The 15,095-nt window shown below is 52.8% G+C and overlaps 1 protein-coding gene across 4 annotated transcripts in view; it reads right to left on the bottom strand.

Annotated features, from left to right (window-relative positions):
* The window catches only part of ADCY9 (adenylate cyclase 9), a 186,390-nt gene that overhangs the window by 30,659 nt on the left and 140,636 nt on the right, over positions 1-15,095 (bottom strand). For all 4 annotated transcript variants that reach the window (XM_021086710.1, XM_021086711.1, XM_021086709.1 and 1 more), the window contains one exon: positions 10,500-10,690. In XM_021086710.1, coding sequence (XP_020942369.1) covers positions 10,500-10,690 — 191 coding nt within the window. The remainder of the gene's footprint in view (positions 1-10,499; positions 10,691-15,095) is intronic.

Genomic DNA, 15,095 nt, shown 5'->3' with positions numbered 1-15,095 from the left:
TAACTCACTCATTTTGCTGCACGGTGGAAATTAACACAACATTGTAAATCGACTACCATGAATACATATATATTTTTAAATAAAGGCACTGGCTTTGAAATCAGACTGTCCTGGACTGAATCCTGGTTCCGCCACTTAGTATGCGAATCACTCTGAGCCTCAGTTTCCTCCTTTGTAAAACAGGATTACAGCTCCCTGGAAAAATCATCCTAAGCGCAGAAAGAGGACATGCACGCAAAGCCTGCCAGAGGCATTTCAGGTCAGCTCTAACCCCCTGGCACTGGCCTCCTCAAAGGTGGAATTGAGAAGGGTGATGAGGCCACGTTCTGGCCTGGGGGAGGGGAGCGTGGGGACTGGTGACATCCACCTCGGGAGAGGGCTGGCACGAGTGAGTGTGCACGGACCAAGCTTGGCTCCGCACACGCCTGATGTGTTGGCAAGTGCTCCGTAAACGCTGGTCCTGAAACTTCCGGTCACTGTTCTCTCTGGTTCTGAAACTGCTGCCTCTGGTCATTCGAAGTCCTTGGTCACAGCCACTGCAAGTCCACTCTTGCCCAGCCGCTTATTTTTAGGTATCTCTCTCTCTTTTTTTTCTTTTTAAGCGCTGCACCTGTGGCATATGGAAGTTCCCAGGCTAGGGGTCAAATCCCAGGGTAGGGGCCAGCCTACGCCACAGCCACAGCCACAGCAACCCTGGATCCTTTCACTACTGAGCGAGGCCAGGGATCGAACCCACATTCTCATGGATACTAGTCAGGTTCTTAACCCTCTGAGACATGACTCCCAAAGTCACTGTTCTAATGACAGCAGCTGCTGTGGCTTGGAAGCGCCTTGGAGCTGAGGACATGTCAACAAAGAACATCAGGTCCTTACTCACGCGATGTCCGCAGCCTCGCAGGCCTGCTCTCCATAAATCCCCGAATGGAAACTGCGAGGCAGGAGTGACCATCGATGGCAGGGGTCGACTTCTGGCCTGGCCACCAGGCAGCCTCTCTGGCCTCGTTTCTGGGCACGGTAGGGCCTGGGAATAAGCCTGGCGCTTTGGTCTCCTCTGCCTTGTTCCCGTGAAGGGACCCCGGCAGTGATGACCCCTCCAGCTTCCTTTAAGTGGCACCAGTGGATCCTGGAACCAAGGGAAGCTTCACCAACACCAGCTCTGGCTCCTAAGACAGAGGACTCTTGGAGCCAAGGCGTGTGCTGGCCGCTGCCTGGGAGCCCAGCATCCCCCGGAGCAGCCCCAGAGCCGGTGCCGTGTCCTCCAGGAACGGCACGGGCTCTGCCGAAGATCACGGCTGTTTCTCCAACACACTTGGGAGCGCCTGCATTTGCTTTTAACACCTTCCAACACACGTACCCTACATTCTGTTTGGCATACATGGCACAGAGCTCTCAAACAGTTCTTTCTTCCAGGCTATTTCTCTTGACAAGAGAAATCATTTCTAAGCCAACAGCTGTCCTTTCTCATAACTGTCAAGGGAGGGAGCAGGGAAATCTCTTTTCCGAGAAAAGAGGCGGAAACAACATCAGAAAAGTTCTGCTTTGCCTGTTCGATCTGCGGAACAAGACTGCTTAGCGAGCTGTCCCAGGACCAGGGGAGGCAGACCCTGCTTCCCAAACTCAGAACCCAGGTTGAAACCGGCGGATGGGGCAACAGTGGCAAATACGACTTCCTGAGGTCCCTTCTGGCTTCCAAGCTCTTTCCTGCTTTACTCTGTGTGCTCCTCAAAAGCACCTGGGAAGCAGCGTGATCAGCCCACTTAACACAAGAGGGAACGGAGGCCGAGAGAGAAGGCGCTAGCGAATGGCAGAGGGATGCTGGAGCCCGAGCAGCACCCCTGCCCTGGACCCCACCTTCACACGTGACTCTCCAAGGAACAGGAGCCACCCAGGCCGCGACCTGCCCCGGGTGAGCCAGGCATGCCCCCTGGGCTAGTGGATCAGGCACAGGCATGCATACTCCTAAACAGATGATTTCTGCTAACAAAAGCCTACAAAAAGTAGAAGCCAAGTATTAGAGGAAAAGAGAGGCAGTAATTATTACAGAGCAAGAAAGGCATCCAGAAGCTGTAAGAACAGAAGGCAGACAGCCCGAGAATGCTAGAGACAGAACAACAAACAAAGCACACGTCTGCAAGACGCCGGCACAAAGTCACCAGGTCACGGAGTGCAGAGCAGGGGACCACGGCTCCGGCTCCTGAGCCCTCAACGACAGCCGAGGTTAATGACCGAGGCTGATGGGCAAGGACAGTGTCCCCACGCTGCCGTGCCGTCTCATCAGAAAGTCAAAGTCAGGAAATATTTGGTACTGGGGGAAATTTCTTTTTTCTTTTTTCCTTTTTGTCTTTTTAAGGTCGCACCTGTGGCCCATGGCGGTTCCCAGGCTGGGGGTTGAATTGGAGCTGCAGCTGCCAGCCTCCACCACAGCCACAGCAATTCAGGATCCCAGCCGAGTCTGTGATCCACACCACAGCTTGTGGCAATGCTGGATCCTTAACCAAGTGAGCAAGGCCAGGGATCCAACCATCATCCTCATGGATCCTCATCGCGTTCTTAACCTGCTGAGCCACAGTGGAAACTTCTGGGAAGATGTTTTTTATGTGCAACACTGCACTACCTGATGCCAATCACCTGAGCTGTCCCTCCCTTTCCAAGTCACGTGTCACACAGAATGTAACCATAACAAGTATATTTATATCACATCACAAATGTATAGAAACAAACCAAAATTTTTATACACACATATTAAAAGGTTTTATTTTGAAACAATTTTGGACTTAGAGTGGGAAAGACAGTTCAGAGAGTACCCCGCACAGCCACCTCCAGCCTCCCCACCCCTGACACGGCCACCCCCGGCCTCCCTCTCCAACACGCCCCCCCACGGCCCCCACCAGTCTCGCCTCATGTTAGCCTCTTATACTAACTGTGGTCAGTTATGAAAACGAAGGAGCGAACCTGGACTCCGTGCTACGAACCACACCGGGCCCCTCCCAGACGTCCCCTTTCTGTCCTGGGAGCTCACGTGCTTGGAGCGCTGTGTCCCCTTCGTCTCCTCCTGTCTGGGACAAGGCCTGAGCCTTCCCTTGTCTTTGGCGGCCCTGTCACTTTTGAAGTGTCCTGGTCAGGCATTCTGTAAACTGTCCTTGAATTTGGATATGTCTCTTTTCTCACGAGTGGACTGTGCTTTAGGATGAGGGAAGGACCCCACAGAGGTGACAGGCCCTTCTCTGCATATCACATGGGGTGTGGGGGCAGGAGGCCAGTCTTATTACTCCTGCTGCTAACCGCAGTCATCGGGTGACAGGAGGCCCTGCTGGATCTTCCACTGTCCAGCAACGGTTCTCCCTTTACAGTGAATGAATCTGGGGGGCGGGGGGGTTACTTGGAGGCTGTGCAAGTGCCCTGTTTGTCCTTAAACTTTCACCCACTGATTTCATTTTTTTTTTTGCTTTTTAGAGCCATACCTGAGGCATATGGAGGTTCCCAGGCTCGGTGTTGAATCGGAGCTACAGCTGCCTGCCTACACCACACCAAAGCAATGCAGGATCCGACCACAGCTCACGGCAGCGCTGCATCCTTAACCCACTGAGCGAGGCCAGGGATGGAACCCGCCACCTCATGGTTACTAGTCGGATTTGTTTCTGCTGCACCACAACAGGAACTCCAACCCATTAATTTTAGAATTCACCCATGGATCCTGCCTATAGCAGTTACCACGGCGACGCTCTAATGGTGATTTTCGCTCCCTACTGCTTCCTGCACCTCTAAGCTGGAACTCCTCTCTAAAGAAGAGTTGTCGGGAGTTCCCGTCGTGGCACAGTGGTTAATGAATCCGACTAGGGACCATGAGGTTGCGGGTTCAGTCCCTGCCCTTGCTCAGTGGGTTAAGGATCCGGTGTTGCCGTGAGCTGTGGTGTAGGTTGCAGACACAGCTCGGATCCCGCGTTGCTGTGGTTCTGGTGTAGGCCGGTGGCTACAGCTCTGATTCAACCCCTAACCTGGGAACCTCCATATGCCACAGGAGCGGCCCAAGAAATGGAAAAAAAAAAAAAAAAGAAGAGTTGTCAATTTATAGGTTGTGTGCTTTCTCCTAATTGAAGGAAACACACACATGACTAAAAATACAGATGGAACTTGAAAAGTCCTTTTTCTCTCTTTCTCCCTCCCTTGCTCTCTCTCTCTTTCTTTCGTCTTTTAGGGGCCACATGGTTGGCATATGGAGGTTCCCAGGCTAGGGGTTGAAATGGAGCTGTAGCCACCAGCCTACACCACAGCCACAGCGACGCCAGATCTGAACCGCATCTGCGACCTACACCACAGCCCACGGCAATGCCATCTTAACCCACTGAGCGAGGCCAGGGACTGAACCCGCATCCTCATGGATGCCAGTCAGATGCGTTCCTGCTGACCCATGAATGGGAACTCCAAAGAGTCCTTTTTTAAAAAACTTACTTTACATTCACATTTCAGAGCCAGCATTCAGATTACCTTTTACTTTTTTTTTGTCTTTTGTCTTTCTGGGGCCGCACCTGCCTCAGCATATGGAGGTTCCCAGGGGTCGAATTGGAGCTGTAGCCAATAGCCTACACCACAGCCACAGCAATGCCAGATCCGAACCACATCTGCGACCCACACCACAGCTCACAGCAATGCTGGATCCTTAATCCACTGAGCTGAGAGAGGCCAGGGATCGAACCCGCGCCCTCATGGGTACTAGTCGGGTTTGTTAACCACTGAGCCACGACGGGAACTCCATTACTCTTCACTTAACTGGAGAGCAACTCTATGGAACTACACTTCACATACCATATAATTCACCATCTAAAGGGTACAATGTAATAATTTTTAACATAGTCACAGAATTGTACAACTATTAGCACTACCAATTCAGACCACTATGTAGCATAAACGTTTAATGTCTAAACTACACACACACACACAATTACCCTTCCCACCTATAATGATCTAAAAGGGCCTCACTTCTCCATACTGAGCTGATTGAGCCTACGCATGATGATTTTACATACAAATAACAAGGAGCTAAAAGAAGTGCTCCTTTTCTCAGAGTCCCTTAACAAGCCACAGTGACTGTCAGAGAAGGGTGGTCCTGAAGCTAGTGACCTCAAAGGGAAAGGGTAATAACCCCTGTGATGCAAGCCAGGTCCTCTGAATCTCCTGCCCGCGGGCAAATCCCATCATTAGCCTCATTACCAACTGCAGGCTGGGGGAGCACTCCGCAAGCACACCGTCTGGGTTGTGGATAAGAGTCTGGGCAAACTCATGGGGCAGGTGCACCCGGGGAGGGCTTTCAGAGACCACAGGAGAGAGGAGCGCTCATGGCCCACCGACCAGGACGAGTGTGATAAAGCACCATCCACACCCCCGTTCTTGGCGAAGATGTCAGCCTGGCTATGCCGTTGTTTTTTCTCTCTCTCTTTTTTTTTTTTTTTTTTATAAAAGTAATGATGCTTTTTATTTTTCCAGAAATAACACAGAAAGGTCAAATTGGTTAAAAAAAAAAGAGCCAGGTGGGTCATGAGGACACTCCCCAAATTACTTTTGCTATTGTCGTCCACTCTTGAGTGTTTCCACCTTGCAGGGTTCACATCGCCCCCCGAGCAGCAAGCCTGCGGACCCGCGGCTGAGTCTAGAGGAAGCAGCCTTCTGCTGTGCCCTTCGGCATCAGAGAACGGCTTGGCCACCGCTAAGGGCAGGGCTAGCTTTGGGGTGACCCCTCACGGCACAAGAGGACTCTGCCAAGGGGGCCAAAGCTTGGCTATTCTGACGGGCACGTGCGGTCTCCATCTCCATCCTTCGGTCACGATAACTGGGCAGCAGACACCAGGCAGGGCTGAGGCTGCACGTGTGCCGAGGTTACAGCCCCTGCAGCTGAGGACACCCCCTCAGCTCAGAACAAGCAGAGACCTTCTCAAGAGGGTCAGGGACTCCCTGTGGGCAAATGGAAGCAGGGCCTCTGCCTCTCCAGCCGTCCCTCCTCCTACCGCGGGTGGCATCCATCGCTCCACGCAGAGGGCACAACTGCGTGTTCCAGGGTCAGCTGAGCTTCCACCAACCCAGGGCTCGTGGGCACAGCTTCAGTCAATCCTCACGACTGCCCTGGAGAGTGCCCTGTCATCGCCTCTCCCAGAGGCTGAGACGGATCCAGCCCTTTCCAAAGCCACCCTCCTCGACTCCTGTCTCTCTTCCCTGGATCCCTTCTTGATGCCTCACCCCAAACCCTGGGGTCCCTTGGCCAGCTCAGCCCAGAGAGCTGTGAGCCACCATCCTGCTGGGACCCCCTCCTCCCCGCATCATCCAGCCCCAGGGCCTTCCTGAGGAGCAACGTGCAGACCCGTCACTCAAGAAGCCAGGGCTTGGGTGGGATGGGCTCCCTCGGACCCTTGGCCTCAGGCCAGAGCCCTTGTCCTCTGACGTCACTACCATTTCCTGGTGGGTCCTCACAGCTCTCTGAGTATCCTGTGAAATATCAGGTGGCACGTCTCCAGCTGGGAGCTGGGAGAGAATGCGCAGATACACGGGTAGGCCGGGAGTGAAACGAGTGCCTGGCGGCTGTCACCCTGGTTCTGTTTCGTTCCACCCAGGCTTCCGGCTCAGCTCTCCGTCCAGCTCTGCAGAGCCACACGTCTCTGGGCATCATTAAAAAATTAAAGACCTAAGCCAAAAAAAAGCTGTAATTCTCTACCACACGCCAGGCACCTGCTGGACTCTTGGGGAAGACTGAAATTATGTAACACACGGGCCCTGCACTGAGGAAGGTGCCTGAGAACGAAAGCAAAATTTAAGTCTGCGTGTGTCACGACCAAGGGGTACAGACTGAATGAACTAAGACCTGAGGGATGGGGAGACGGCATTACCCGAGGAGTCTCGGAAACGGTAAGGAAGCCGTGCACTTTAAGGAGGAGGGGAGCCCACAGGGACGCTCAGGGCACCGCAGGTGAGAAGAGCAAAGGACCAAGAGGCCGTGGATTCACTGGATGAGAGTTTACAGAACACCTTGGCTCTAATTCTCTAGCCTCCACCTGTGCGAACTGGACACTCATGATCCAGTCGGAAGACTGAGAGTGCTGCTGTGGACGCCGCCGATGATGTGGGAAAACCGCAGGTGTGGACGCCACGGTCACAACACAGACGCAGCTGTTTCTCTGAGGCAAGATGAGCGACAGACCCTGAGCCAGGGACCACCTGGCCAGAGAACCATAAACCAGAGTCATCCAGACTCCAGAAACTACAATTTTCTTTTTTTTTTTTGGTCTTTTTGTCTTTTCTAGAGCCACACCCATGGCATATGGAGGTTCCCAGGCCAGGGGTTGAATCGGAGCTGTAGCCTTCAGCCTACGCCACAGCCACAGCAACGCGGGATCCGAGCCACGTCTACAACCTACACCAGAGCTCACAGCAACGCTGGATCCTTAACCCGCTGAGCAAGGCCAGGGATCGATCCCGCAACCTCAAGGTTCCTAGTCGGATTCCTTAACCACTGAGCCATGATGGGAACTCCCAGAAACTACAATTTTAGAAAAGTCATGGAAATGTCACAACACGATTAATCTCAGCTTCCCTGTTCCTTCCCTTTTACCTCCAAGACCAAGCCAGAGTGGGGCCGAGGCCTGTCTCCCACTCCCGTGCCTGGCACCTTGCTCTGCTGCTCACGGGCGCCCCGGGTCAGAGTCTGGCTTTCTGCAACGCGGGCACAGAGCCCTCTTGCGCATTTACAAAAGCCCTTCCACGAGCCAAGCACATCCCCCAAAAGTGCAGCCTGAAAAAGGAAATCTGTGGTCCAAGAGGCCAGAGAGTGCTGCATACCACTGCCCTCCGGAGACCTAGCCCTGTGTGTCAGCACGCTAAAAGCTCTGAGAAGGCCTGCAAGAAAGAAACCCTTTCAGTGGGGTTCACCCCATACTGACTTGACCACCGAACCCTTTTTCCGTACCTGACGCCTATTTCTATCCTGAGGAACTGCTGCTCGAGAGAACCTACTTGGAGAACCACTTTGGCTGGGCAGTTTCCAGTCTGGGTGGGGTGGGGTGGGGGAGTCGTGGGGACAGAGGTCCCATGGGAGCTGGCTCTCACCGGATGGGGCAGCAGCAGCAACAGAGGGAGAGATGTCTGTTGACATCAAGAGTCAGCAGATCCTGGGAAAGCATGAGGGGGAACCAACCGGTCTGTGACTCCAGTGAGGGAGAAATGCACATCGGGATGCAGACAATGCACAGCAACAAACCCACAGCACACGTGAGGCACCGACTCGGCCATGGGATGGATCCACCCCAAGAGCCTGGGCAGGGCCTGGCACTTCACTTTTGCACCGTCCAGAAGCGCGTCCTTGAGGGAAGGCCTGATCCTGGCAGGTCACTATCTGTATCACCTTTGAGGCAGGCAGACCTCGGTTTTCTGCCTTTCTGGTTGAGAGCGAGAGTTTGCAGCAGGGCACTCAGGCACCCATGCTTCTGCCTCAGATGCCTGCCCTGCTAATCCTCACCCAGGACCCAGGGCTGAGGGCAGGGCTGTGAGGAGGGTCCCCCCCAGGGGTAGAGCCTGGCGTGGGGGCCTGCCATCCCCTCACGCTGCTTCCACCCCAAACACAAACCACTGTGACTCTACCCTTCTGGGGCAGCGGCACGGGGGCTCGTTTCAGATGTCTCAGTACCCCCCCGAAACACCACCCAAACACCCCGGAAGTCATACTTCAAGGTCCAACTCACCTTTCCCTCTGAGAAGGGGCACAGGGAACCTTTTTTTCTCAAATTCCTTTTGGTAAATAAACATGGTCAATTAAGATATCCAAAGATTATTTAGAAAATTTATTCATGCCAACAGAATATGCTACCTAGTTTTTGCCCAACTGGATCAAAAGTAAATAACCATACAGACAGACTTCTAACTGGAACAAGAAATGTTCTTCTGGGGGGAGGGAAACCCTTCTTAAGGAAGATTAGCACAGAACCGCGGTCACTAACACTGCAGGTGCATGAGACGGGGGTCGGCAAGGGCACACGCCCTGAGGGACAGAAACCCCCACACATCCTCTCAAGCGGCAGACAAACGCCGCTTTTGGCGTTGAGCTCTATTTCTCTACTTAAATACAGCTCAGGTGGAAGCCCGAGGAAACCGTTTCTCCCTAAGCAATAATAAGGCCACATTTGGAAGCCACATCTCTCTTCCCCTCCCCACCCAGCTCTTCCCGGCCACGCTCGGTGGCAGCCTGCGAGCTGGGGGCTCCTCTTTCAACTCCGTAGGTCCAGTGACGAGGCTTCCTGCTAAGGTCAGACATCCAGGAAAGCTCAGCGGCATCCGCTGCTACAGCCTCAACGGGGGTGACCTTGCCCTCCCCACCAGGGGGGCCCTGGGCTGTGTCTGGAGACCTTGGCTGTCACCGGGGGAGGAGGGGGCACTGTGGCACACGGTGGGTGGAGGCCAAGGATGCTGCTCAACACCCACAGCGCACAGGATGCCCCGCCACAAAGCGTCACCGGCCCCTGCGAGAGCCTACACGAAACAAACCGCTCGCGGCACCTGGACAAGAGGTCCCGCGGCGCCTGACACACTGCAGGCACCTGGACGCTCCAGCCCAGCGCCACATCGTGACACCTTAGGCTGAAGCACCAGGAGCGCTAGCTTTTAGGTCTGCTAATGAACGTGGATAGTCAGGAACATGCTGGATCACAGCCACGCCAACAGGCCATCGTCCTGACCAAATAAATACCATCATATTATCTGAGAGCACAAAGGAGTGAAGTGCAACTGTTTTAACTGTTCTCTCTTAAAATAAAAACAAAAAAAGAAATGACAACTATTTCAACTGTAAAAACAAACAAGAAGTACCCAGTAGGGGAGCAAAGGAGCTAAATCAGATGTGAAAACTTAGGAAATACTCATAAACTGGAGTGAGGTCCATCATGCTGGACCTTGGCAGTTTGTTAGGTCAGAAACGGGTACCGCTCGACAGCCACCAGGAGCTGTCTGGTCCCACAGTGAAATATTACAACGTGCTTGGCAAGCCCGCACTTTCCCAATGAGCTACACCACAAGATTCAGCCACACCAACATTTAAAATAATCATACAACACTGGATTTCAAGAGAAGCAGGAGTACTTGAGAATGTGGTCTCTGAAATAAGATACAAACTAACCCTCCAAACAAGATGTTGGGAGAATCACCTTTGCTGTTACCATTTATCATTAGCTGTCAGAGATCCCCAAAGGCATGACCACAGGTGGCAGAAAAAGAAAACAATAACTCAAGTGAGAAGCAACTTTATGCAGTGTAAAAAGAAAACGGAGGTGCATGCTATGTCCAAAAAAGCGAAGATATTAAAAATGCAAAATGCTGCTAACTTTATACTAGACTTAAAAATCGTAAAAACCAAATGGAAGGGCATTCCGAGTCCTCTGCCGAGACTCGAAGGCCATTTCTTACTTTACATGTTCTACTGCAGAATTAATATCAAGCTTTAGAAGTAGGAAAAAAAAAAAAAAACTAACCTTAAGGTTATCAAAGGTTTTGACAGTCTGCGCCAAGTCACTGACACTCCCTGGCGACGCTGTCCCCTGTCCCCTAGGGCCTGAGGACACCCGTGAGCCGTCAATGACCTCAAAGCCAGAAAGCAAGGCCTCTGAACAGCTGCAATGAGACTCCTTCGCTCTCTGACCCGCTATCAGGTATGTCTTCAAACCTATGGATAAAAATTACAGTCAGCACAGGTGGACACCAGCGGTGGGCGAAACGCAGCTCGGTCTTGCTCTCTCTACGCAGGACGCGCTCCTGGAAAGTTGAGAGTAAAGTGAAAATGTGAACAGGCCATCTCTGACCTCTGACCCGCGACCTTTCCAGAGACATGCGCACCGCCTTGGGGAGAACTCTGTCTCCACCACACACCACGCGTGCACCTTATGCTTCCTCTGAGTGGCGGGTGCCCGGTTTCGTCTCCTGAGGCTGAAATGAGTGTTAAAACGTTCCTCCTTGGAAGGAAGGGTCTCCTGGCCTCTTTCTGAGGGAGCAGAGCTGACAGGCCGTGGACCCCACTCATTTCCTGGGCTTGTTGCTATGTGTAAACACCAGACCACCTCACCCATGTCCGGGATCGCTGACTGCCATGTAAAGCGAGACTGCAGTGTGTACCCACAGGGGTGACTGAGTCCTCCCTCGAGTCAGAGTTTTCAAGTATCTTTTTTTTTTTTCTTTTTAGGGTTGTACCTGCAAGCATACGGAAGTTCCCAGGCTAGGGGCTGAATCGGAGCTGCAGCTGCCAGCCTACACCACAGCCACAGCAACGCCAGATCCGAGCTGTGTCTGCAACCTACACCACAGCTCACGGCAACGCCGGATCCTTAACCCACGGAGCGAGGCCAGGGGTCGAACCCGCAACCTCATGGATACTAGTTGGGTTCTTAACCTACTGAGCCATAAAAGGAACTCCAAGTATCTATTTTCTGTTGGATCCAGACAGTGACAGTGGAACACTCAACTTGTGTCGAGCTGTAGTCTACGTGAATTTTACACTCATAAACTCCCCATTGAAAAAAAAAAAGCTGAATGTATATATACGCATGACTGGGTCACTTTGCTGTACGGCAGAAATTGACACACCACTGGAAATCAACTCTAATAAAAATTTTAAAAAAATAAAGTTGGTTAAACAGACATTTATCCGCAACTCTACAGTCCCCCCTAAAGGCTGAAATGACCGTGTGTGCTACACTGGTCAGCAGCTACACCCGGCGGCTCGGGCCCTGCTCCAGGAGTGCACGGGAACGGTCTGCTGGGAAAGTAACTGGAGGACTTGCTGAAAGAGAAGCAAACCTTATTTATAGAAGTCCAAAGTTAGTCCTCACTGGAATTTAACCGAACTGCAAATTTATGAAATGGAGTGACAGTGTGATGTGCTCAATAAACCTTTGTTTCAGGCCTGCTGCGTGCTGTACACAGAGAATAAAATCAGAACAAAGCAGGGTTCCTGCTTTAAAGAGTTTAAGCTGCAGTAGAAGGTGGTAAAGAAAAGCCGTCATGAAGAGAATCGAGGGGTGATGTGTCCCTGCGCTGCTGAACCCACGTAGTTTCCTGCCCTCGGTGGATATTTAATAAATGCTCTACAATGAATTAATCAAATAACCTTGGGGCTGCTTAATCAGTGACCGTTAATCATTTTATAATTAAACCACCATTATATCACTTTAGCTCTCTTCCTCTCCCTCCTTCCTCATAAAAATACTCTGTGCTGATGTTTGTAAGTCAATCCTTCTCTGAATTTTCTGAGAGCTCGAGGACACCTGGAGACCCGCCAGGGCAGTCCGATGTCGCCGCGGGGACCGGTGGAGCGGGGGGAGACTTAGATGAGTAATTTCAGATGCTAACCGGCCCCACAGGACGCTGTTAAATGTTCCCTCTTGACAAAGGTCCTAACAGAAATATACATCCCGATGTATACACAGGCTCAGTCCGAGTTGTGACTAACTACACGAATAAACCTGAAAGGGAAACAGGAACTAGAACACAACCTTTGCATGAATTTCTCAGACTCTGCTGCAGATAATGCTGATTCTGTCGTTTCGCTTTGAGGGGCCAGGACACCGCGGGCCAAGGCTAAGGGGAGAAGAGCCCTATTTCTGACCTGTCCCGGCATCTTGGCGCCGTGCGGGCTCATTCCCAGAAAGGCCTGGTCCCTGGGGCTGCTGTACCAGCCTCTCGCCAGCTGCGAGCGTGGTGGGTAAGTCACCTGGCAGCAGGTGAGGAGGGGCCCCGTGAGGAGTGGCTGCCTGGGACCGAAAGGAAGAAGCACTTTTTTTCTGATCGCACAGTGAGGAGCTGCATCCAAAGGGGAGGCTCTCCGCGTGTCTGTAGCTGGCCCTGACCCAGAAGCTCCTGGCCCAAGGCTCTGCGCCTCTGGGCCCTGATCCCACGCCAGAGTGGTCCTTGGTCAGGGAACTGCCTGTCCCCTCTGTGTCTAGCTCCACGGGCAAGAGCAGGTGAGGCTAAAGCAGAGACAAGGCTGAGCCTGCAGGCCTGCGAGGCAGCAGCTGGTCCTGGCAGGAGGGCATCCTCTGCCCTGCACGAGCGCTGACACCTGCCTCGGCCGGCACATCCCTGTGATCTGTCACTGCTGCTTTGAACTGTGACTTCTGAGTTGCCACTCACTGGTCAGACATGTATGAAGTGCCTCTTGTTTACCAAGCACTGTGCTGGGTGCAAGGGACAAGTGTGAACAAGCCAGCTCCAGAAGAGCATCTGGGCAGCGGGTGGTGTGCCAACACAGCGCCAGGACCAGGACGCACAGGAGGCGCATTATGCAAGGCCTCTGGGGTGAGGGACCCTCCGTGCTGAGATGAAGAGGCCAGCCCAGAGAAAGCCAACAGGACCAGGGGCTGCAGTGGCTGTCATCAGGCCCTGGGTGTTGCAGAACAATCCGTGGGGAGACCTCTGGAGGCAGAGCTGAGATGGAAGCGAGTTTCCTGTGGCTGGAATGGAGAATGTTGGCGGGGGGGGGCGGACAGAGAGGAGCTGGGGTGCACACAGGACACCGGACAGACCAGCCTGCACGTGGGGGCAGTCGGGGTGGGGAGAGGAGGGGGCAGGCAGGAGGCTGAGGAAAGGCCAGGGAGCCCTGGAAATGCCAGCCACTGGTGGGAGCTGAGGGAGTCAAGGGACGTGGGAGCTAGTGGTGGGGACAGAAACCTACTCCCCCCTAAGTGTAAGGCAACCAGCAACGCTCCCTCAGCAAGCACAGGTGTGATGGGTAAGGAGCCCGCAGTTTCAGGCTCTGGCCCCGCAAGTGTGACCGAGGGAGATCTTCATTGCTCTGCATCTCCAAGAACAGGACCTGCCCGCAGGGTTGATGTGACGATTAAATGATGACTACGCATGAAACCTTCACAGGACCGCCTGGCACTCAGTAAAAACTGGGGATTATTAGCTGTTATCAACATGGGAGTTTGACCTGCTTCTTGCTGGGAGTCTTTTTCATACTCCTTCTATGTACAAAAGCATTCGCAGAACTGTGAAAGCACCAGCTGCTCCGAATTTGTTCCCAACGTGAATTGTTCTTTGGGGAGCCCTACTGACCACAGCAATGCCAGTGTGCCAAAGGGCAAACACACGGATGTGTCCACGGCAAGCAAACCCGGGGAACACATTAAGCAACTCATAAGTTATACTTCAACGTGGCACGTTAAGTTTAAAGTGAAACCTTTCACCAAAACGGGAGTGATACGGGTGTGATAAAGTCAGGCGGCACTTCACTGTGGGACGTGAAACACCCCGGGGAATGCACCAGGCCCAGGGAACTGGGGTCCAGCCCCTTTCAAGTCTTCAGTCAATGAGTAACCACACACGTGGAGCCCGGGGTCCAAGTTCATTACAACAGCTCTTCAGAGCACAAGGTCAAAATAAGAGAGCCAAACTATTTTGTTAAGTGTAGTGCCAACAAGAGAACAATTAATAAGACTTCTTATACTCTTTCCTGGTCACTGACTTCAAAGCTCACTGGCAGGAATGCCTTATATCGGCTTAATTTTATAGTGTCTGGAGACGTGGAGGAGACGGTTCCCACCAGCTCCTGCCTGTGGCTGCGGGTGCCGGGGAGGCTGACATGGTTAGAAAGTCTTTTTATTTTGGTGGTGCCTGCGACATGTAGAAGCTCCCGGGCCAGGGATGGAACCCACACCACAGCAGCAACGACCAGAGCCACAGCAGAAGCCGTGCTGGCCCCTTAACCCGCTAAGGGACAAGAGAACTCCAAAAAATGTGAAGTATTCTTAGGCACATCCTCGTCGGTCTTTGAGGACAAAAACTGAGCCTCACACACAACTCGGGTTTCGTTTTCGTGAACGGAGCATGATGAGGTGAGTGCCAAGGTCCAGGCCGGCCTCCTTCTCAGGCTTGTTCTGCAGGCCCCTTGCTTTGGAGGTTAATAGCCTCAATCCACTGTACAACACAGGAGAAAGGGACAGAACACTGTAAACCAACCATAATGGAAAAAATCAAAACCATTAGAAAAAAAAATCCTCAATCAGAGAACCAAGGACCTGACTGTCAGGACAACAGAAAGAGGAGGATACTCAGGAAGGAAGGAATGTTCGGAGGCG

This window comes from Sus scrofa, chromosome 3, assembly GCF_000003025.6.
Source record: "Sus scrofa isolate TJ Tabasco breed Duroc chromosome 3, Sscrofa11.1, whole genome shotgun sequence".
Classification (NCBI taxonomy): domain Eukaryota; kingdom Metazoa; phylum Chordata; class Mammalia; order Artiodactyla; family Suidae; genus Sus; species Sus scrofa.
The sequence above is the reverse complement of the archived record's forward strand: the minus strand, read 5'-3'. Positions and strand labels throughout refer to the sequence as shown.